The sequence below is a fragment of the Amphichorda felina genome (genome assembly GCF_050947745.1).
Source record: "Amphichorda felina strain 45539 chromosome Unknown scaffold_6, whole genome shotgun sequence".
NCBI lineage: Eukaryota > Fungi > Ascomycota > Sordariomycetes > Hypocreales > Bionectriaceae > Amphichorda > Amphichorda felina.
This window is the reverse complement of record NW_028145044.1, coordinates 2,393,449-2,414,306: the sequence shown is the minus strand read 5'-3', so window position 1 is coordinate 2,414,306 and position 20,858 is coordinate 2,393,449. Positions and strand designations below refer to the sequence as shown.

Here is a 20,858-nt window from a genome sequence, read left to right as displayed (position 1 = left end):
TATGATCGATAAAACTGGAACACGTGAGACAGCGCTGTGTAAGTGACCTAAGCAACCTAAGTCTCAAAGTGGGTGGGTGGCAAGACGGAAGTGAGGCAAAGGAGGCACAGCGTATCAGGGTCCTGGTAGTAAATGTAAAAAGTCCATATCAGAATCCAGTCTTGCCGCAAAATTTGTGCCAGACCCCCTAGAGGCGGGGTTGTTGGCTTGGCCAACTAAACGGCACGCGATCCTTGGTTGCTCAGTACTGACCATTAACCAGTCGAAAAAGAAGTTGTGTACAGTGAAATGATTGGTTTTTCGCCCGAATGTCTTTTTTTGTTGTTGGAAGGTCGGATTGGAGACTGCTGATACGGGCGAGACGAGGATTCCAAAAGCCCCAGGCAGCCTTATCATTAGATACAAGCAGACAGGCAAAGAAGTCGAGAATCGCAGAGTGCATGCGGCCCTTGCGGGTTCTTGGTGCGCGGGGTCTTCAAACCGGTGAGTGCCTGGTGAGGGGCACATGCTCTTACGGACGGTCTCGAATTCTGCCAACGTGACACTTGTCCATGGCACATGGGATTTTGGTCCGGAAGGTACCTAGGGGATCAGCGGAAGGAAGCTTGGCCTCGCGGGATAATATTGGCTGGCTACTAGCAGTAGCAAAGGGCCAAGAAACATGTTCTTGATTTTGGGATCTGGCGTGATTTGTTGGAATGTCGATTGTTGTTGTTGGTGGTGGCTCTAGGGTGGCCGCATGGAAGTTCGGAGGAAGAGCCCCGGAAGATGGCCGCGACCTTAGAACTAGCGTGGGGAGAGGAAAACGCTAGGCCTACCAGAAATGTCTCGATTGACGAGGCTGAACACCTTTGTGCAACCGTGGTTCCGGAAGATAGGCCAAAATCATTTTCGATATCGTTGGAACTTCAGCGGCGACTTACGATGTGCCACGAGCGGTGAATCACCGACTTTGAACACACGCAGGGGTACGTACCATCGCGTGCGCCAGCGGCAGGCGCCACCAGATCTCGCTTCACACATACGTCATAACCCAGTTCCCCTTGCCTTTGGAACATGCGAAGATGCTTGAACCAGCTAAGCTAGCCTCGAGGATGACCCGAAACAGAATTATGGAATTCAAGGCGACCCGAATGCGCGCTGCTCTCTCGTCGCTCGTGATAATCTCGCTCAATTTGACCCGACAATCCTTGGGACATGATTAATGAAGGGGGGATGATCAAATGGTCTTGGAGGTTCTCGACCCGGGGCGTCAACGGCGTCATGCCCGCACCCTTACGCCTTCCCGGGTTGCAGGCGGGTGCAGTGACGTTGGTGCTAACGCCACCAACACTCTGGTTGGCTGGCTGCAGGTAAGCCCCTCTGGCGGGACGCCTCAATGACGATGCTGGTGCCCTGTGCTCACCATCTGCCAACCAGCAGTGTTCCCCTGTCGTTGGTTCTTTCCACGGAGACCTTGGTTTCCACCCAAGGTGCCAAGATGGCCGACCACTGGCACTCAAAGAGTGGACCCGCAATGTCTGCGTTCCAGCCGTATCCTCGTTGGAACAGCTTAGAGGTCTAACCTATCGATGTCAATGTGGGATTTGGGGATTATGGCCATCATCTCACTATTACTACGAATACATAGTGTGTGCTGTGTATGGTGTTGGGAGGAATTTCAAGCTTTTAAACAGCCCTCAGAAATAGTACAAGTACCGATTATACTAGGTATTAATAATTCTGCGACTTTACTATCCGTAACTAGGTATTATTATATACGGATAAGATGTCCCAATGTGTGACGATCGTTGCCACTCTCGTCATCAGGAACTCTGATCGCTCGTTCGCCCTAGCATCTTCTTTGCTGTTCTCCCAACCACTTGAACCTGCCGACGTGGAGGGGAGAGGAAAGGACAGCATCGCCAGTCGTTGACGACTTTCATACCAGGAACACAGGGAGTTTTTCTAGCGCCGCAAGTAGCTGCAGGTCACCACACTTCCAAGTCCCTAGCGGAGGTCCAGAACTCGGCCGAACCCTGGCGATAGCCTCGCTACTTGGCGTCTGCACTCTGGTGGACTCCTGGGACTTGTGATGCGGACCCTGGTCGTTGGGATCGCTCCCCAACTCGACGCCTATTCGTCCACCGTTCTCACCACCCGACTAAAGCACGGGGGCCATCCACTCCCATCTCACCTTGCCCGGGCACCCACAGGCGCATCTTGGACCGCCAGCGGGCATGTTGTGTGCTGATCGCCTGGAAGACAGCACCACTGGACACCTCACTGACAGCCCTGAAGGTCTCACACACGGCGGCGCTACACCACTGGCTGGACCCCTAAATCCCGGCGAGCCCCAGCACTCAGTACCGCGTCACCCATTTTACTACACCCAATGATCCAACCCTCCATCGGTCCATTCCCCCTCAGCCGCCCAACCGCCTTCTATTGTGCTTCTTCATATGTTCTTTGGCTGTCATTTCGTCTCCACCGCGCCCTGCCTTCTGCTGGACGCCTTCTGGGCTTGACCACTGCGCCCTTCCCTCGAGCCTCCCGCATATCATATCTCGAGCCCCCAGTTCTTCTGGTCCTGCCTTTTTGCACAGAGCAGGAACACCCCGAGGTGATAACGGCCGGCCTCTCTTTTTTCATCTTTACTCCGTGCCTCGTTTTCTCCCTTTGATTCATTTGCGGCTTTGGGTCGCCTTTTCGATGCAGGGTTCGTCGACAAAACAGTCGCTGGGCGCTCGTCTTTTCCCCGTCTTCTCCCTTCAACCTTGATCCTGACATGACCCTGGGCTCACCTCGTCGGGCTATACTATACCACGGTGTGTTTGAGAACCTTTTCGGCCAAACAGACGGACATTGGTATCGTCATTCCCGGCAAGACGTCAGCGCACAGTAACGCCACAGACTGTCAATCCATGGGACCCCAGGCCCGCAGTGCACTGCTGCTCCCCTCCTCCCGTCTATCGGCGAGTCGAATTCCATCCTGCGCCAATCTTCGCCACCACACGTCTGGTCACGTCAGGGACCCTTTAATGCTTCCCACCCTCCTCTCCTGACGTTATTGTCGACCGACTCGACCCCCCTTTTCTGTTTGCCTCTAGTGACCGGGCCGCATTAATTCTTTGATTCCACACCTTCAGTGGCCGTCATTATCACGCCCCTCGATCCGTTATTCCCCCTTCGAAACCATCACCACTTACAATTCCATAAACCACCTACGAATATTCTATCGACCTGCCGGACCGCAACCATGGCCTTATGAAATCTCCGATAACGTCGACCCGAACTGTTGAGATTTTGTTGTCGATATCGACTTTGAAGGGCCATGCATGACGCCGCGCCCACGCTACACTTCGCAATGAAGACGGCGACCAAGGCTGCAGCGACGGGAAGCTCGCACACATACTCCCACCCCTACCAATCTTCATGCCAAACTCACACGCACTCCCATTCTCTCTCGCGTTCCTCACACTCTCAACGCCCGCCCAAAACGGGTAGCTCAACCACACCTATCGCATCGCCCTGCTTCCCTTATTCCGTGGGGCAGAATCACGTGCCACAGCTCTCTCCAGGCCGCAACCCCGAGTTCCGATCTTCGAGTCCTAACTATTTCGGTCTTGTCGTTGAGTCTTCCAACGATTCACGCCAATCGCCGGGTTTCGGGGGGAATCATTGGAGCCCGCCGTCTTCTTCGATCAAGTCGTTCGGCGCCGCCATACCAACTCAGGTTCCTCTCGATGCGAACCCTGAGTTTGAGGCGTTCAAGAGACAGGTGGACTTTAACAGGAACAAATCATTCTCCCTTTCTCCGAACCATGTCCAGCCGACGTTGCACCCTAGCATTGCCCGGCCGCGGGCACCTAGATGGCACACCCATGCGAGCGATACTGGATCCGATGTTTCCTTTGCACGCTCCGTGAGCTCTACTCAACACTCGACCAATAAGATGGACGTGGACCAAGATAGTCTGCACGACTCTGCCTATGTCTCAGCCGAGTCGAAGCGCAACTCGGAATCATCTTTATTTCCGTTGCAACTGGGTGGTCAACTGACTAGATTCGAGTCTCCACGCCCCATGGATGCTTCCCAGCAACGCGCAAGCTTGACAAGAACCGAGGATCGTGATCCCCGACTGTCGATTATGGAGCATAGGCCCGATCCGCCGTCGCCTAGTCCTGGCGATGTATCGCGGGCGTCAACGATGCCCATCAAATTCGACAGCAGTGCACCCCCTATGATCTCTGGAGATGAACTCAAGGATATGATGAAGCAACTTGGGGAGAACGACCTTCTCCTTCTGGACATCCGCTCAGCCCAAAACTTTGTGGCCTCACGTATCAAGGGAGCCCTGAATCTTTGTATACCGACAACATTGTTAAAGCGAGCCACTTTCAATACGCATAAACTTTATCAAACGTTCCAAGGGGGGAAGGGTTCAGAGAAGTTCTCGCAATGGCGGGACGCAAGCGTCATCGTGGTGTACGATACACACACCTCGGATCAACGGGATGCTGTGACCCCGAAGAATATGATCAAAAAATTCACTAGTGAGGGATTCACGGGCAAGACGTGTATTCTGAAAGGAGGGTTCTCGGTTTTTAAGGAAACGCACCCTGAACTGGTGGACAGCGTATCTCCTGTCACCAACACGGACAAGTCGTGTGATGCCCGGGATGCCAGCGTGGCTCCCGTGATCGGCGGTGTAACGCTGCCGACGACAGCAAACGGGGCAAACCCGTTCTTTTCTAATATCCGACAGAACATGGACCTGGCTGGTGGGGTTGGCCAGTTCAAGGTTGCGCGCCCCGAAGGCCTAGAGTCACCTTTGTTACCAACCTGGCTGCGCAAGGCGGCGTCGGAGCTGGACCAAGGAAAGAGAGTGTCAGACAAGTTTCTACAGATCGAGAAAGATGAAAAGGCTCGCATGCAAAGCGCATACGCTGCCTTTGATCCCCACACGGCACAGAAGAATCGCTGCGTGCAGTTATGTGGTGTGGAAAAGGGAGGGAAGAATCGATACAAGGATATCTTACCTTTTGAACACGCTCGCGTGCGGCTCCAGAACAAGCCAGAGGGGTCGTGCGATTACGTCAACGCAAGTCACCTGCGATCGTCAAGGAGCAACAAGCGATATATTGCCACGCAAGGTCCACTGCCGGCGACATTCGAGGTAAGTCTGGGTTTGGTCCATTGATTCCATCACATCAGGTTCTGACGCCTCACAGGATTTCTGGTCTGTCATCTGGGAACAGGATGTGCGTGTCATTGTTATGCTCACTGCGGAATCTGAGGGTGGCCAGCTCAAGTGTCACCCGTACTGGAAGGAGAGAGATTATGGACCGATCAGGCTCAAACCGCTGTCGGAGAAGAATGCGTCTCTGGATCTCGACAAACATCGATCGCACTCATCTACATCTTTATCTGGACTAATGGGGGATACGGGGCGGCGACGGGCTAATACCACGACGACGACCGAGACATCGACGCCAACGCCGCAGCCACCTTCAGGCCAGAGCGAGACGCCATATGTCACCATCCGGAAGTTTGCTCTTACCCATGCGGCGCACCCCTTCGCGCCCATGCGAGAGATCACACACCTACACTTCTCATCCTGGCCCGACTTTGGTACTCCTGCGCAACCCTCGCACCTCCTGGCACTAGTGGAACTCGCCAACGTCATGCAGCGAGCGTCTATGCCACTTGAAACGGCATCCATCGTGGGTAGCGGAAAGTCGACTGATCAGCCCTCGATCAGCTTATACGACCAACCCGAGTCGGACGCTAGAGCCCGCCCGCTGCTGGTGCATTGCTCTGCAGGATGCGGCCGTACCGGTACATTTTGTGCGGTAGACAGCGTAGTTGACATGCTCAAAAGGCAACTTCGGGACAAGGGTTCGCTCACACAGGGACGCGACCCTGAAGGCGACGTGACTATGGGCGGTTCCGACGATGACATATCACCCAAGACTAACACACGAATGGACTTTGATGAGGCCTTCAAAGCTGAGATCAAGTCGCCTGGATCGTCATCAATCGACACTCGGTGGCTCGCGGACGATACGGTGGACCTCATCCAGAAGACTGTTGAAGAATTTCGGCAACAACGGCTTAGCATGGTGCAGACTCTGCGGCAGTTTGTGCTCTGCTATGAGACGGTACTAGAGTGGGCACACAGGATGAATGCTCGGAGAGCAAATCCTCTGCGTGGTCGGGCCAGGGGCAGCAGCCTCGTAGGAACTCGACGAGACTAGTGGCGGGAAGCTGGTGAACAAGGGCGAGAACCGGCATTCTGAATGATTTCGGAATTGGAGTCACGACTTCAGGTATAGCCTAACAAAGCAACGGAAGCATAAGCATGGGGTTCGGACGGTAATAGGGGCACTGGGGATTGGCGTTTACGGTATTGTATTGGCCTTAACTGGCCGGGATTGGGCCTTGTCACGGGTTTAGATAGGGAGGGCAAACTGAGGCACGGGATTACGAATAGGTGCCCTCATAGCCTGGGCAGTGTTGAATCGGGCATGTTGACTTTCGAGGTCGCTCCTTGACTTGTCTCATCACCACCATCACATGCGGGCTGTTTGTATAATTAATTGGACAGGCTGTCAGCGACGAGAACGCTCGAATGCCCAAGGCCGGAATAGAAATATCCGCTCAATCAATAACTTGAGCGATTATGATGGCGAGACATGGGGATAAAGGTCAGAGCTTAGGAGCCCTCGCGTAAGCCTGATCCAGGATGACGCCAGACAGGCAGGTGCCGGGGCGCGTGACTCAAGAACCTTGTGGCCGTCCATCTCCGAAAGCATTTATGAAACAGGTGAAGAATGAACATTCGCTCGTTGGACGGATTCGGTACGGACGAGAGATGGATGGAAATCCCGTTTCTAGATTTTGGGGATGCTTATTGCCGTATTATGTGAGCACGCGACTGGGCGAAGGCGCGTTGGTGACCAAGGCGACTCGAAGCTTCCACGGTTGTTGGTGGCAGGCAGCCTGGCAGGTGGTGCCTTCCACGTTCCCCACACACGCCTTCCCCCATTGTGAGTGGGCGCCTCCCGCCTTTTTACAGTGTATGCAAGTGACAACCTCCCACCCTTGTTCATATTTCTTCCCACCTGGTAATATTCTTCCTCTTCATCACTGGTTTCTTGTGGCCGTCGTTTCATCATTTTGTTTATTCGTCGCTCTCCATAGTCACTCGTTTGTCTGGGAATTAAAATAACCGTCTACCACCTGCGCCGCCCTGGCGCTGCTTTGAGTTTGATCTATCATCTGCTAGCAGGTCCTGGTCGCCCGCAAGCGTGGTCCTGGTTCAACACGAAACAGACTAGCCAGCCCTCCAGACGATAACCGGCGACCCATCGCATCTACCCCATCGCTTTCGGCTTTTCTTCCCTCATTATTTCATCATCGCCCTCCCGCCTCCGGATCTGGCGCCGTTTGAATCGTAGGAATATCCGTCGTCGTCCAGCGCATCGCGCACACGATCCGCCCAAGATGCGTCGCCCCTCCCTCGACCTCGCCGAACCCCTGCGCAACCTTGAGGAATCTCGCGCCCCCCCCTCAGATGGCCAAGACAATGAGCATGACATTTCCATGGACACCGAATTCGACCTCACTATGCCACCGACAGAAGACGACGTTCGCGAACAAGATAGTCACATCTATACCCCCCCACCCCGCATCGCCGCTCGTTTCTATCGCCCGTCACAAGCCCGCCGCAGAGACTCGGCCGCCTCCTCGCGCCGCAACTCCATATCCTCTGCACATTCGCGGTGTTCCTCCTCCTTCCAGAGCTCATCTGGCGGCGACCAGAGCAAACAAGTAGCTCAACACCTGCGCCGCGCCAGTTTTCTCGAGGATCGTCGCGCCCGTCTGGCTGATAGGGCCGCCCATGCTGAGAAGGTTAGGCTGAGGGCTGCCGTGGCCAAGGCCGCCACACGCGATACATCCTTGTCTGAAGAGCGCGCCCTGGCAGCCCACCAGGCTCGGGAGCGCAAGCTGGCCGAGATTGTGGCCAACTGCGCCGAGGAGGTCAAGAAGGCAAAGCAGGTCGCCGAGTTCATGAAAGAGAAGCGTGAGCAGGAGCTCGCTAAGATGAAGATGCAGATGGAGGAACGCCAGGCCGAGGCCGAGAGGCGCCGAGAGGAGCTGCGTAAGCAGAGTTCCAAGGGGCGCATCCGTGGTCAGAGCGTCGTGACCAAGAAGCCGGCGGACGCTGCGAGCCATGTCAAGGAACAGGAACAGGAGAGACCAAAGCTGAGCCCCGAGATTGCTGCTTCTAGAATCGCTGGTTGGTGGCGGGGCCGCTCGAGGAGGAAGGTCATGCAAGAGTTTAACAATCTGGGCCTGTCAGTGGATGGTATTCGCGACACATCGTTTGACACAGTTGCGGAACTCCTGGCACAGGAAAGAGTCCTTGTGGTTACTGCTCGGCTCTTGAGGATTTGCGGACTGAAAGAAGCAGAACCTGGGTCAGTGGGCGAGATGGCCGCCGTGCGGTCCTTCTTGAGTGCGTTCGTCATCCTGGGACACCCCAACCAAGTCCTGGCCAACAAGACCGAGAGTGAGGCAGAGACAGCCGAAGGCCCTATGGCGGCCCATCGGCTTCCTCCAGCGGACCTTGAGAACCCGCAGCTACAGGACCTGGTCGGCAAGGCAAAGGATCTGCTCATTACATTCGAGAATATTCTTGTGCGCCTGACGTCTGCGAACCGATACACGGTGCCGCCGACACTGAAGAAGACACTCCCCGAGGCATATGCCGTATTCCACAACGCTTTCATCGCATGGAAGTCAAGGGACTCCAATGCATTAATCGAAGTCATGCTGATGCAGTTTGTGGAGCTTGACGCCATTTTCCAGACTGTTAAGGACACCACGGACGATTCCGCGTCGCAGCTCTATCGCCAGAGCATTCAGGACAGCCAGCTGATGCTCATTGTGAGAATCAAGAAACTGGCGGGACAGGATAAGGGCAAAAAAATGATTTTTGACGCTGTGAGCGAGGCCAGGAAGGCCCGCAAGGCCAAGAAGAAGACTGGGGACACGAAGCCACGTGTTGCTGAAAGCTCTCCCAGCGAGGCTTCGGCAACAGCGAGCAGCTTGGTCTCTCCTGATTCCCAGACACTTACCCCGCCATCCACTCCGGCTGGCAAACGCCAGTCTAAGCCGATGGTCGTCAAGACTGGCTTGAACGGTCTACTGCCGGATAACCGTGTTGTGGTCCATGAGTTGGCTATCAACAAGGAGTATCAGATCCCGTCAGAAGAGTACCAAGAACAGCAGGCGGCACTGTCGCGACCCTTGTTTGAGCGGATGAAGACCAGCATGGATGGAGCCGACAGCCATGCCAACTTTCGCTTCTTCATGATCATGGCTAGCGATATCAAGGACAAGCTGCAAAGGCTCCTGAAACCCGGAAATTCCATGTATAATCTTATCGGCGAGATCTTGGATCCGGAGATGGCTGAGCGGCAGTTTACGCTAGGGAACTTCTCCTACGAGAAATTCTTCACGGCCATGGCATCTCTGCTCCCTAAGCTGTGCGCTCCGTTTCGCGATGACGAGGTCAAAGACTTGGTTGACAACAAGCTCAGCGATGGGAGTTTGATTAAAAGAGTGGAGGCCCTGAATGGTTTCATTGATGTGATGCTGTGCGACTATATCAACTACCTACTGAGGGTGGCGGCTCCTGGACTGATTGAGTCGGCAGCCCAGTACGAGGCCAAGCGTTTTGCTGAAGATATTGAGGGTGGCAGTGTTGGGTTGGGCGCAGCAGAAGCCGCTTGGGGATCGGCGCGGTCAAAGGTCATGGTTGAGGTCCAGAGACGGGATCCCGAGGGCATCAACCACCCCAAATCACGCCCTACAGCGACGCGATTTTACGCGCAGATGCTCGTCGATGTGTTCACGCAGCCGATGCCCATCAGCGATGACCAGGTACCTGAGATGCTACGGCTTGACCGGAAGCGTATAGTAGAAGTATCGACCATGGTACAGCGGATTATTACGGTTGGCGCCGTGCTACTGCAATGCAAGAATCTCCTGAAGCGGGATGTTCGGTCGCCCTGGAGACTTGAAGCCTCCCGCGTTATGATGGTCCTCGAAGAGAATTACGAGTCCCTGTCCACTACTGTCGAGGGAACCATGGCGGCGCTCGAGGCTGGTCGGTCGATGCCTGCGGCTACCAAAACGCACCTTCGCGCCCTTGTCACCAAGGTCCTGACCGCCAGCCGGGATATGTCAACCGAGGGAACCGAGCCGCGAGAGCCCGTACTGCGACTGCTGTTGACGCGACTTCGTGGCAACATTCTCACCCGTCTGGCGCCCGGATCTGCGACCGAAAAGGTCAAGGCAGCCAACATGGCAGGCGAAAAGCTGGCGAGCCTCGGCTTGTCCGAGTTTGTGGATAAGGTGCGGCAGATCTCGGACCTTCTGGACAAGATTGGCTCCGTCGATCGTGCGGCGCATAGCCCCTGGTGGGATGCTATTGCCACCAAGGTCGAGCAGGAGGACACGACAACATGATAGATTATCCATCCTGCCGTGGGTCACGTATGGAGACGCAGGAATGTATACGACGCATCATGGGACATTTGAAACGTGTGCATTGGGAAACCAGGTGTTTCAATGGGACTTGGAAAGCGATTTGTTGGAACGGTCTGGGGTGCTTTTGGGACAGGCGTGGCGTTTATGTGACGGACGGCTTGGTTTTGTAACTATTGTGGTTGGTATTGGGTTCAGGGTTCTTCGTATCGACACAAATAACATGAGCGAAACGTATCCTTTCATTATGGCTTCTTAGATATTATTGCACATGAATGTGGTTCCCTCCTAGCCTCGTCATGGATATCATGATAACAAACTCATTTTTAGAACGATGGTTAGACAGTGACGAGCAAAGTCCCCGCGCACTTCCAATGGTAAATCAAAAGAATGATACTTTTTTTTTTTGTTATGGAGGGGGCACTATGCCTCTACTAATACATACAGAACCCGCAGCCCTGTCTCCTTACTATGCTACAACCTAGGTCCGCCTCTTAGTCACATGTAACCGTTGGCCCCGAGCCATTCCTTGAGCACGGCGGCGTCACGCTTCTTGTAGGCCGCGCGGCCCCTAATTTTGTCTTGGACGGTACGCAGGGTGCGGTCAAAGCTGCTCGTGTCCTTGCCCTCGAAGAAGGCGTCGATGTCGGTAATGACGGCCTCGTCGGTGAAGCGGCTCAGGCTGACGTTGACGAAGCGGTCGACAACAATGGGATTGCCAATCTTGGCGACGATGGCGTCCCAATTGTTCTTGACGTACTCCCACTGCAGCGGGCGACCGACGACGTTGTTGGACAGGGAGCCGGCCAGAACGTGCATATCGGCGCTGGGGACAGCGTCGGAAGGCGGGGAGGTGTTGAAGTTGAAGGGGATGATGGTCGACTTGAGCACCTCGGGGTCCTTGACGAGACCCAGGACGCTGAGGCTGAAGAGCTTGCCGTCGATGGACTTGGTCTCGAACCACTCCTTCTTGAGGATCTGGACGGCGCGAGCGGTATCCTTCTGGATACCGGAGCGCCAGACGGAGGCACGAAGAGAGGGGTGGATAGGGTTGGCCTCGGGGTTCTCAGCCCAGGCATTGAAGCGCTTGAAAGCCTCCGCGGTGACCCTACTTATGTTAGTCATTGAATGGTCATCGGGTAAACAGTCGAAACTTACTCGGGGTGGTCGCTGGCGACAGCAGAGCCAATCAAGGCCTTGCGGAGGATACCGGTGAGGTAGTTCTCGCCCTCAGGGAACTCCCAGCCAATCTCCTTGACCTTGTGGTCGATGAGCTTGATGACGAACTTGTCGAGGCCCTTCTTGATCTCTTCATCCTCGCCAAAGACGGACTTGACGAGGGCGACGGTATCGAGAATCTGGCTCCAGACGAGAGAGTGGGTCTCATTGCTGAAGCCTTCGAGGAAGGTGAGCAGGGCCGCAGTGGTACCGTTGCCCGAGAAGGCGAGGTCAGCCGTGGAGCCAATGATGGAGATCTTATCCTCGGTGCTGAGCCTGTCAAGCTGCTTGCTCAGCTTGGCCAGTCTCGGAGGCGGGTAGTTGACACGGTAAAAGCCGGTGGCGCCGCTGTTGAGCTTGTAGAAGTCGTCGTCAATGTCGCGGATGACTTCCTCCCTCTTCTCCAGAGAGATGGAAGCGATGCCAGCCTCGCCCTTCTTTCCCTCGAGGCCAAGAGGCACCCACCAGGTGGTGGTATCATCCTCGGGCTTAACATCGCCAGTGGAGAGAAATCGGGACTGCTTGAGGGAGATCTGACCGGGCTCCTCAGCGACAGTCAGGACAGGGTGGCCAACCTTGGATATCCAAGGGTGCATGATCTGGTTGACGTCCTTGCCAGAGGCCTCGCTCAGCGCATCCCAGAGAGCCTTGGTCTTGGCGTTTCCGTAGGCATGGGCCTTGAGGTAGTTGGAGACACCCTTGAGGAAAGTCTCGACACCAAGATGGTTAGCAAGCATGCGGATGGCAGAGCAACCCTTGAGGTAGCTGATAGAGTCAAAGATCTGGTTGACGTCGAGAGCATCGCGGACGGGCACGTGGATGGGGTGACTGGCGCGGATGCCGTCGAGGCGGAAAGCAGCTTCCATACCCTCATTGACAAACTGGGCCCAGACCTCCCAGTCGGGGTGTAGGTGGTCCACAGCGTACCAACCGACCCAGGTGGCGAAGCCTTCGTTGAGCCAAAGCTCATCCCACCAGTCCATGGTGACAAGGTTTCCGAACCACTGGTGGGCAAGCTCGTGAGCAACGACATAGGCGACGGCGTTCTTGAACCTGGCATCCGACGTCTTCTCGTCGTAGAGGACCTGTGTGGTGCGGTAAGTAACGAGACCCCAGTTCTCCATGGCACCGTGGGTGAACTCGTGGACGGCAAGCAGGTCAGACTTGGGGAGAGGGTAGTCGATGTCGAAGATCTCAGAGAAAAAGTCGATGATCTTGGGGGCATGCTCCAGAGCCCAGCGGCCCTGCTCCTTGAGGCCGCGGGTGGTGTACACGCGGACGGGAATCGGCTTGCCATTGTACTTGCGGTCGGTGTACTTCTCGACGTACTCAAAGTCGCCAACAGCCCAGGCCAGAAGGTAGGTGCTCATGACAGGCGACGTCTCGAACGACACCATGTTCCAGCCATCCTTGGTGGGCTTGGTCTCCTTGACGGGCATGTTGCTCAGGGCGACCTGGTCGCTGGGGATCTCGATCTCAAAGTCAAAGGTGGCCTTGAGGTTGGGCTCGTCGAAGCAGGGGAAGGCGCGGCGGGCATCGCAGGACTCGAACTGGGTGCTGAGCATGTAGTGCCACTCATCGTCGCGGGGAACGGATTTGGAGGGCTCAACGATAGGCTTGTACTTGCTGCGGTAGAAGCCGGCCATTTCGTTGTTCATGATACCCTCGAAGTCGATGACGATGGAGGCCTTCTTGGAGACTGGCAGCTCCTGGTCAAAGGAGATGGTAGCACGCTGGGCCTTCTCATTGTAGGAGAAGTTGGAGGTCTGGATGGATTGCTCGGGCTTTGTGGGGTCGGCTGTGGCCTTGGCGCCGAGGAGCTTGATATCGAGAGTGTTGAGGACGATGTCCTTGGTGGGCTTGGTGATTTCGGCATCGATGCTAGCAAAGACGTCAGAGACTGCCGGGGGTTGGAGAGGAAGAAGGGCAGACTTACGTGACGGTGCCCTTGTAGGTCCAGTCCTTGAACTCAAGGTCTTTAAGGGAGACGACGTAGTGAGAAGGCTTCACATTGTCGGGGAGCACCTCGCGGTCCGTCATCTTTTGAGGATTGCGAGCTCTGGCGTGGGCCGAGCAGCTTCGGTTGGGAGTCTGTGGGAGAAGGCTGCGAAGAGTCGAGGTCAGTCGAGCTGCGCAGATGAGTGGAGACGAAGGATTACAAAGAATCAAGCTGCAGAAGAAGCTACCGGCTCAAGTGGCGGAAGCTATGTTGTGCAGAGGAAGAGAGTTTGAAGGACAAGAACCAGAGATGGAGGGGTGGTGTGAGGGAGAGCTGGCGGGGTTATGATTTCGGCAGCGGGAGACGCGGGGCAGAGCTCCTGCCGTTCTGCAGCAGCTGCCGCCACCAATACCAAAGTACCTGGTACTTGGCACCCTGCTTGCGGCAGCTGGCACTGGGGTGTACATGGTACTTGCCTTGGCATGGCTGGGATCGCCGGCCTCATGGAGCGTGCAGAAGCCGGTTTGCTGTCTCTGGCCCATGCAGACTGGCGAGAATCGGTAGCGAACCCATTGGTCTGAGCCCACCGCACAGGCGAGACGGAAGAGCTCGCCTTGCTTCGGGTCAGTGATAGGGGGGACGCTGGCGATGGCTGCTGTTGCGCAGCCACAGCCACAGTGGCCGGGTGGGCCCACAGCTGCGAGCCGCTGGGCCTGAGGCGCTGAGGCCCCAATTGCCGAATCAGGCACCTCGACATGGCGAGTGAGGGAGCGCGCAGTGGGAGCAGCGGATCACGGCGTGACCCTGCGATTCACTGGCACAACAACCACCCAACGCAGGGCGAGCCTGGGACGGAGATGGAGCGCGGCACTTTTGTAGCGCCGTCTGCCCTCTTGGCTCTCTTCTTGGTCGCGTTGCCCGAGTTGCTGTCGCGCCGTGTTACCCGGCGATGCTGGGTGCTGGCGCGAAAAATTGCAGCTTCAGGTTGCACCTCTGAGCGCTGCTCAAGCTCAATTCAGGGGACCACGTACACAGTACTCGCACTGTCTTTATTCTATACGCACACTGTGCTTTGTCACAGACTGACAAAATAACCCGCCAAAAATAGTTGGTAACGTTTACGCAACAAAGGCAAACAAATTATCAATTAAGAGCATGTGCGGATGCGGTTGGAGGTGATTTATGCTATAAAATGTACTAAAAATGCAACAAGTCAAGTCTTAACTTATTGCATTGCCGAGAAAGATCAAATCACACACCACAAATATACCCCTAAGGCTTTTGTCACCCACTTACACGCCTTTTCTTGACGTCGACGTTTGGTACGAATAGCTATCGTTTGCTGGCTTTGTGCTCCACTCTGGGTCGAGAATTCAAAGGACCATTGTTGCAGGTAGTTGAATAGAGCCACCATGTCTGCCTCCTTGCCAATCCTGGAGCTCGAGCTCGATGACAATGAGCTCTCTTTCAGTTTGAGTAGCCAAACTGACAATGGTACAATGTCGCAAAAACAACAAGCCACCATAGCCTCCCGTTACGTTGTATTTCTCGTTATCGCAGGAGGGAAAATAGATATCGTGATTCACATATTATGCCTGCCTCCCATGACGTGCTACAAGACCCGCCGACCCAGTATCTAGACCTCCTCCGATTCCCTCAGCACCCAGAGCAACTACCATTCCATTCGTCATGACTATAACTACACGTAGCAAAACTGGCAAGCTACCTCCAAAGAGAAAAGCTGACGATGAAGATTTTGGACCCAGGACCAAGGTTCCTCGAACGACGGCCCCCACACAGGCAGGTACTCCCAGTGGTCACAACAAGACTGGGAAGTCGCCTCCCAAGAGAAATACCGAGGAAAACATTTCTCCTGGCAAGGTCAAGACTCCTCGTAGGGCTACTTCAGCCTCAACCACCAAGCAGACCGCGGCAGCAAAGAAGAAGGCGATCCCCATAACGAAGGCCCCTGCAAGAAGCATGCTGGCCATGAAGATGAAGCCCTCAGGCTCCTCCTCCTCCCAGACAAAAGGTGCTTCGAAGAATAGTACATCAAATACGAGTAAACGCTCCTCGAAGAATAAATCTACGTCCAAGGGAGGAGCGGGATTTAAACCAAAGCCTACTGCTAAGAGCAACGACAATGCTAAGAGCATCACCGTCAAAGTGACCCCTTCAAAGCAGCAAGGACGGAAGCAGCAGGCTTCCAAATCCTCCAAGGCTTCTGGAAAGGGGAAATACACTGCCAAAGCAAAGGCTGCCACCAAGACCAAAGAAGTAAACGACGATCAGTCACATGATTCTGACAGCAGTAATACCGGCACCAGAGAAAAACCTCCCCCTTCGAATGGTTGGAAGCGCACGCCGTCGTACTCCCCTCCCAATGACGACAATGAGGAGACCCGGATAGCCAAGGTCAACTCACGCTGGCACGAGCCCCAGGTCTGTGATGAGATGAAGCCACCGACCGAAGCCGAAATGGCCAAACGGATGAAGCAAACGTCGAACCAAAGCAAAGCCCCTGACGCAGCGCGCCGATACGGACCTCCACATCCTGGTATGCGGCAAGGGCTGGCACGGCGAGCTGGGACTCGTGTTCAATGGCGAAACCAAAGACCATCCCATCAAGGTGGCCAAGAGGCCGCGACTGAACCGCATGCTGTGCGGTCATGGCAGGAGGGTGGTGGACATTGCCTGCGGAGCCAAGCACAGCATTGCGCTGACTAGGGACGGGAGGATCCTGACATGGGGCTGCAACGAAGGCGGCGCTCTTGGTCGGGATACAGAGCCTGATGCGGAATGCTCTGCGTACTATAATTTGCACGAGCCTGATGGCCCGGGGTGGGAGCCTGAAGAGGTCGATACATCGCACCTGGGCCATGGTATTATCTGGACGCAGGTCGTGGCAACCGACAGCGCCTCCTTTGCCCTCACAGATGACAGGCGTGTATTTGGCTGGGGCACATTCATAGTATGTGAAACTGCAAAGCTCTAAACTCCCTAGCTTCCACAAGGATACGATACTGACCTGGTCGCAGAAAATCGGCTTCAGCCCAGGCGTCCCCATTCAACTACGGCCTAAAGAGATTGGGGGTCTTAAGGGCATAACCAACCTTGCCGCGGGGGCACAGCACGTCCTGGCTATCGACTATAAGTGCAACATGTATTCGTGGGGTTATGGAAATGAAGGCCAGTTGGGGCGGCTCATCCCCGTGGGCACCAGCAGCCTCCGTCCTGGGCCTGTGACGGGGCTTCCCGTCCGCGGTGCCAAGGCCCAGCACGTCGCGTGCGGTGCGTGATCGAGCTTTGCGTTGGACCAGAACGGCAAGTTGTACTCGTGGGGAAGAAATAATCTTTCTCAACTGGGTGTACAGGTGGTTGACGGCGAAAGGATTAAGGGGAATCTGCCTGATGCTGTCAGCACGCCGCAACTTGTCGAGGACCTCATAGGCCGTCGCGTGATCGACGTCGCAGGTGGGAGATACCACTCTCTTGCGTGTACGGAAGAGGGGGAGCTATTTACCTGGGGACTCAGTGCCGATGGCGCTGTGGGTTTGAGCGAAAGTGTTCTTGAGGAACAAGAAGGCCTCTTGTTGGATGAAGTGACGAGCTCGTACATCGTGACCTATCCGATCCAAATTCCCGGTGATTATAAACACCTTCACCCCGCAGAAAGGGCACAATGATCCGTCTAACAGGTTTACAGGTGTTGAAAATATCGTTGCCGTCGCTGCCGGCAAGCACCACAGCATTGCCGTTGACGAAGACGGGATAGCGTACTCATTTGGTCGATCCGACGAGTGGCAGACTGGCAAGGGGCCCCGTAGCTGCACCGGAATCCCCGAGACAGTCTACAGCACCGACATGAACAGAGCATTTATTCAGTTTGCCGATGGTGGCAGGGCCTACTCTATATTTGCGGGCGTACAGAGGACTAGTGACTTGGCGAGCGATAATGGGGAAAATGTGCTCTAGGATTGGCCAATGGCTAGAGTAAAGTAGATAGAACTAGACCATGAAGGAAAGCTTGGGGTAGTGCTAGTTGTTTAATAGTATCAACCTCGGGCAACTCTGGTCCAGCCAGCCCTTACAGCAAACAGACGGTAGTAGACAACGTTGATACACCCGATATTTAGGGGTAATCCCACCCACCACCTCCTTCGCTCCGTACCCAGCGCCCGTTCAGCAGTTTAGATATGGAGCTTCTTCGTATTCTCCAAAATCCACTGGTAGCTGTCCTCCCTAAAGTCATCCGGAAGAAAACTATTCTTCTTCGCTGTCTCGAACCACATCAACCGGCGGTCCTCCTTCCACTCGGGCCACTCGGCGTAGTCGCCCACCCCGACATTGGGATCCAGGTTGTACAGGAAGTTCAAGTAGTACGTCCGGCAGCTCCGCGCCGCATGGTTGGGGAAGAACCCGTAGAAGACCTGCACTATATCCGACCCATGGAACGTCCCCAAGACGGGCGTGCCGTAGTCGTACGACGACAGATACGACCAGGCGGGAACATCCGGGTGGGCGACCACGGCGGTGTCCAGGAAGACGCGGCGCGTGAGTGTGAAGACGAGGTCGCCGAGGATGGCTGACAGACGCTTGAAGCCGGAATACAACTGGTTGCGCCTACCCGTGCGGAACGGGCTTCCCTCAGACGGATTTGTGTCATATGTTTCGAGTAGCTCCGTGAGCTCCTCGACGGTGGCGCCGTGGAAGAAGAGATCATGGAGGTAGTTGGCAAAGTCGGCCGTCGTGGAGAGGTTGCCCTGGAAGAGGGAGAAGAAGGTGCCCTCGTCCTCCTGGTCACCGACTATCATGGGGACGGCATGGTACTCCCCAGAGGCAACGATGTCGTCCGGGCTAGCCCGCAATACCACACCGTCGGGTCGCGGGAGATAGGACAAGGCGACCGAATTATAAGAGAAAATGCCGGGCACCGAGTTAACCGCGTCGAAGAAGGTATCGTAGTCGACTTCGCGTAGGCAGGCCAGGGTGTCCGCGCTGCTAGCGCAACCCGCGTGGTCGACGACCTGATCGTAGATGGCCTGGCCCTTAGGGCAGTCGACGGGGTCGGCAGGGACGGCGCTGCCAGAATTCATAATACCTCCGCGGAAGAGGGGCTTGCCTTTATAGGAGGCGTCGCCACCGTATAGGGCCATCTGGTCAAAGACGGAGATTGCGCCGGCCGACTCACCCCAGATGGTAACCTTATCAGGGTCACCGCCAAAGGCAGCAATATTATCAGCCACCCACTCGAGCCCCATGCGCTGGTCTAGCAGACCAATGTTGGAGCTCCCATCGGCGAGGATCTCGGCACCGGGCATGAAGCCGAAGCCGGCAACGCGGTAGTTGACAGCAACGAAGATAAAGGGCTGGTCCTGGCGGTTGGCAAAGCGTAGCATATCGCCCCCGTTGTATGTGCTGGTAGCTCCAATTTCGAAGCCCCCACCAAAGATCCAGAAGAGGACGGGGAGGTTGTCTCCTTCCTTGACACCGGCGGGACGTTGGACGGTGATGGTTAGACAGTCCTCCTGTCCCGTTATTTTCTCGAAGAAGGGGAGGGAAAGGAGGGCGTCGACTGCCTTGGACGGGAGGTCTGGAGCTTCGTTGGAGACGATCATCTGCGGACATGCGGGTGCTGTGTCCGTGGCGTCAAAAGACTCGAGGATGCCCTCGAAGCGCACCGGGGGCTTGAGGCGCAGCGGCCCTACGGGGGGTTTGGCGAACGGGATGCCATTGAAGGATTCGACCTTGAGGACTGATTCGCCGATGATTGAGCCTGCGGGAGCGTTGACGGTGACGGGGATGGACTCTATCTCGACATCAGAATCCGGAGTCGGAACAGCTCCGGTGCCCACGGCCAGGGCGCCGAGGGCTTGAAGAGTCGACAACAGCTTCATTGTACCTAGAGACTTGAGACACTATACACGGCGCCCAAATGGTCTGTGGGAGCCCGTGACTAGCTGCCAAAGTCACTTGGGTGATTAAGATCCCAGAATCAATATCGAGAGGGCATCGTCGTCTTTATAACTTATAATTCTGGCACAGGGGCTCTCACGGCGGACTTCACAGCATAGGAGAGAGCCGCCTCGACCGACCCAATTTTATATAAGACATGGCGGGCACTAACTTCGGCACGCAGCTCGCACACGGGGGCTGAGATGGCACTTGGGCCGCGCATCCCCGCGGGCCACATGTCGATTTGTCGATGTGCCAGAATACAAAAGGCCATGGGGAAAGGAGGGCAAGGATTTCAAGGAGGGTACTCGTTCTCATGGGAGCCTCGAGGGCGAGGCGGTGTGTGCCTGCGTCTGATCAGCGGCCATCGGTCCCTTGTCCGTGTGAGGAACCGGACTGGGGGGATGGGCAAAGGGAGGGTTGCGTCGAGTAGTCAGGCGGATGGTGATATTCAAAGCTGTTCCTGTTGGGGCGGTTTCGAAATTGTGAAGTTATAGCTTGTGGGTTTGGGGGTTGGGACGGGGAGGCCGAGAGGGTTTCTCAACCCCCTCACCTGCCGTTCCTACCAGGCGTCCAGGTCGTGCCTGCTGTCAGGTCGTGCCTGCTGCCACCGCTCTTGCCGTCCCTGATCATCTGGTGGCCAGGCTTACACTATCAGCCCAGTCGCTGACAGCTGACTAGCAGATGTGAACTAGGTAATTAAGGGAGAACATGAATCAAATCCTACCTTACTGTACGTAGCAATGAACCTACAAATCCACACCTATCTTGGCCACCTCAGTGCACTGCCGTCTACGCCACGTCAATCGGGTTCGCTCCGTTAAACCATCCCGACGGTCCTGTCTAGCTCCCGAGAACGGCAAGACATGTCGAGCCTGCAGGAAGAGCTGGTAGTACTCGTGCAGTTCGTCCTAATTGCGGAGCCGCCCGGATCGGCACAGGGATCCCATGTCTTAGCCGGTAGGTATGCCGCTTATTCTCCATACTCGTCACATGGGATACTTGAAAAGTATCTTCAGTGCCCCCAGGTTTCAAGTTTACTATGTGGAGACGAATTTACTATAGTATCCGGCTGAATGGAATAGGTGCCAAGCATCCGCTTAACCGGATCACTATTCACTACGCTCGGCACACCCGCGTAAGATCAGATGGTGCCTGAGACTCAATTTAGTGGCAATGTATGGGCGTTAAAACTCTGAGGATGTAG

General features: G+C 55.5%; 5 protein-coding genes across 5 annotated transcripts; 3 read left to right on the top strand and 2 right to left on the bottom strand.

The window, feature by feature from the left end:
* Nucleotides 1–3,934: 3,934 nt before the first annotated feature.
* On the top strand, nucleotides 3,935–6,239 carry Ptp2 (uncharacterized protein; the record flags this gene model as incomplete). The annotated part of the gene is made up of 2 exons (XM_083195992.1): nucleotides 3,935–5,158; nucleotides 5,214–6,239. The coding sequence occupies 2 exons, from the start codon at nucleotides 3,935–3,937 to the stop codon at nucleotides 6,237–6,239; spliced, it is 2,250 nt and encodes a 749-aa protein (XP_083049008.1).
* A 1,249-nt stretch (nucleotides 6,240–7,488) lies between these two features.
* ACO1O0_006606 (T-complex protein 11-domain-containing protein) lies at nucleotides 7,489–10,521 on the top strand (the record flags this gene model as incomplete). The annotated part of the gene is made up of 1 exon (XM_083195991.1): nucleotides 7,489–10,521. The coding sequence occupies one exon, from the start codon at nucleotides 7,489–7,491 to the stop codon at nucleotides 10,519–10,521; it is 3,033 nt and encodes a 1,010-aa protein (XP_083049007.1).
* A 516-nt stretch (nucleotides 10,522–11,037) lies between these two features.
* On the bottom strand, nucleotides 11,038–13,797 carry ACO1O0_006605 (peptidase family M1-domain-containing protein; the record flags this gene model as incomplete). The annotated part of the gene is made up of 3 exons (XM_083195990.1): nucleotides 11,038–11,647; nucleotides 11,698–13,638; nucleotides 13,694–13,797. The coding sequence occupies 3 exons, from the start codon at nucleotides 13,795–13,797 to the stop codon at nucleotides 11,038–11,040; spliced, it is 2,655 nt and encodes an 884-aa protein (XP_083049006.1).
* Nucleotides 13,798–15,108: 1,311 nt separating this feature from the next.
* ACO1O0_006604 (uncharacterized protein) lies at nucleotides 15,109–17,671 on the top strand (the record flags this gene model as incomplete). The annotated part of the gene is made up of 5 exons (XM_083195989.1): nucleotides 15,109–15,166; nucleotides 15,438–16,142; nucleotides 16,210–16,667; nucleotides 16,735–16,987; nucleotides 17,403–17,671. 5 exons carry the CDS (start codon nucleotides 15,109–15,111, stop codon nucleotides 17,669–17,671), a joined length of 1,743 nt encoding a protein of 580 aa, XP_083049005.1.
* Nucleotides 17,672–17,886: 215 nt separating this feature from the next.
* Nucleotides 17,887–19,593, bottom strand: ACO1O0_006603 (Alpha/Beta hydrolase protein; the record flags this gene model as incomplete). The annotated part of the gene is made up of 1 exon (XM_083195988.1): nucleotides 17,887–19,593. The coding sequence occupies one exon, from the start codon at nucleotides 19,591–19,593 to the stop codon at nucleotides 17,887–17,889; it is 1,707 nt and encodes a 568-aa protein (XP_083049004.1).
* Nucleotides 19,594–20,858: the final 1,265 nt, after the last annotated feature.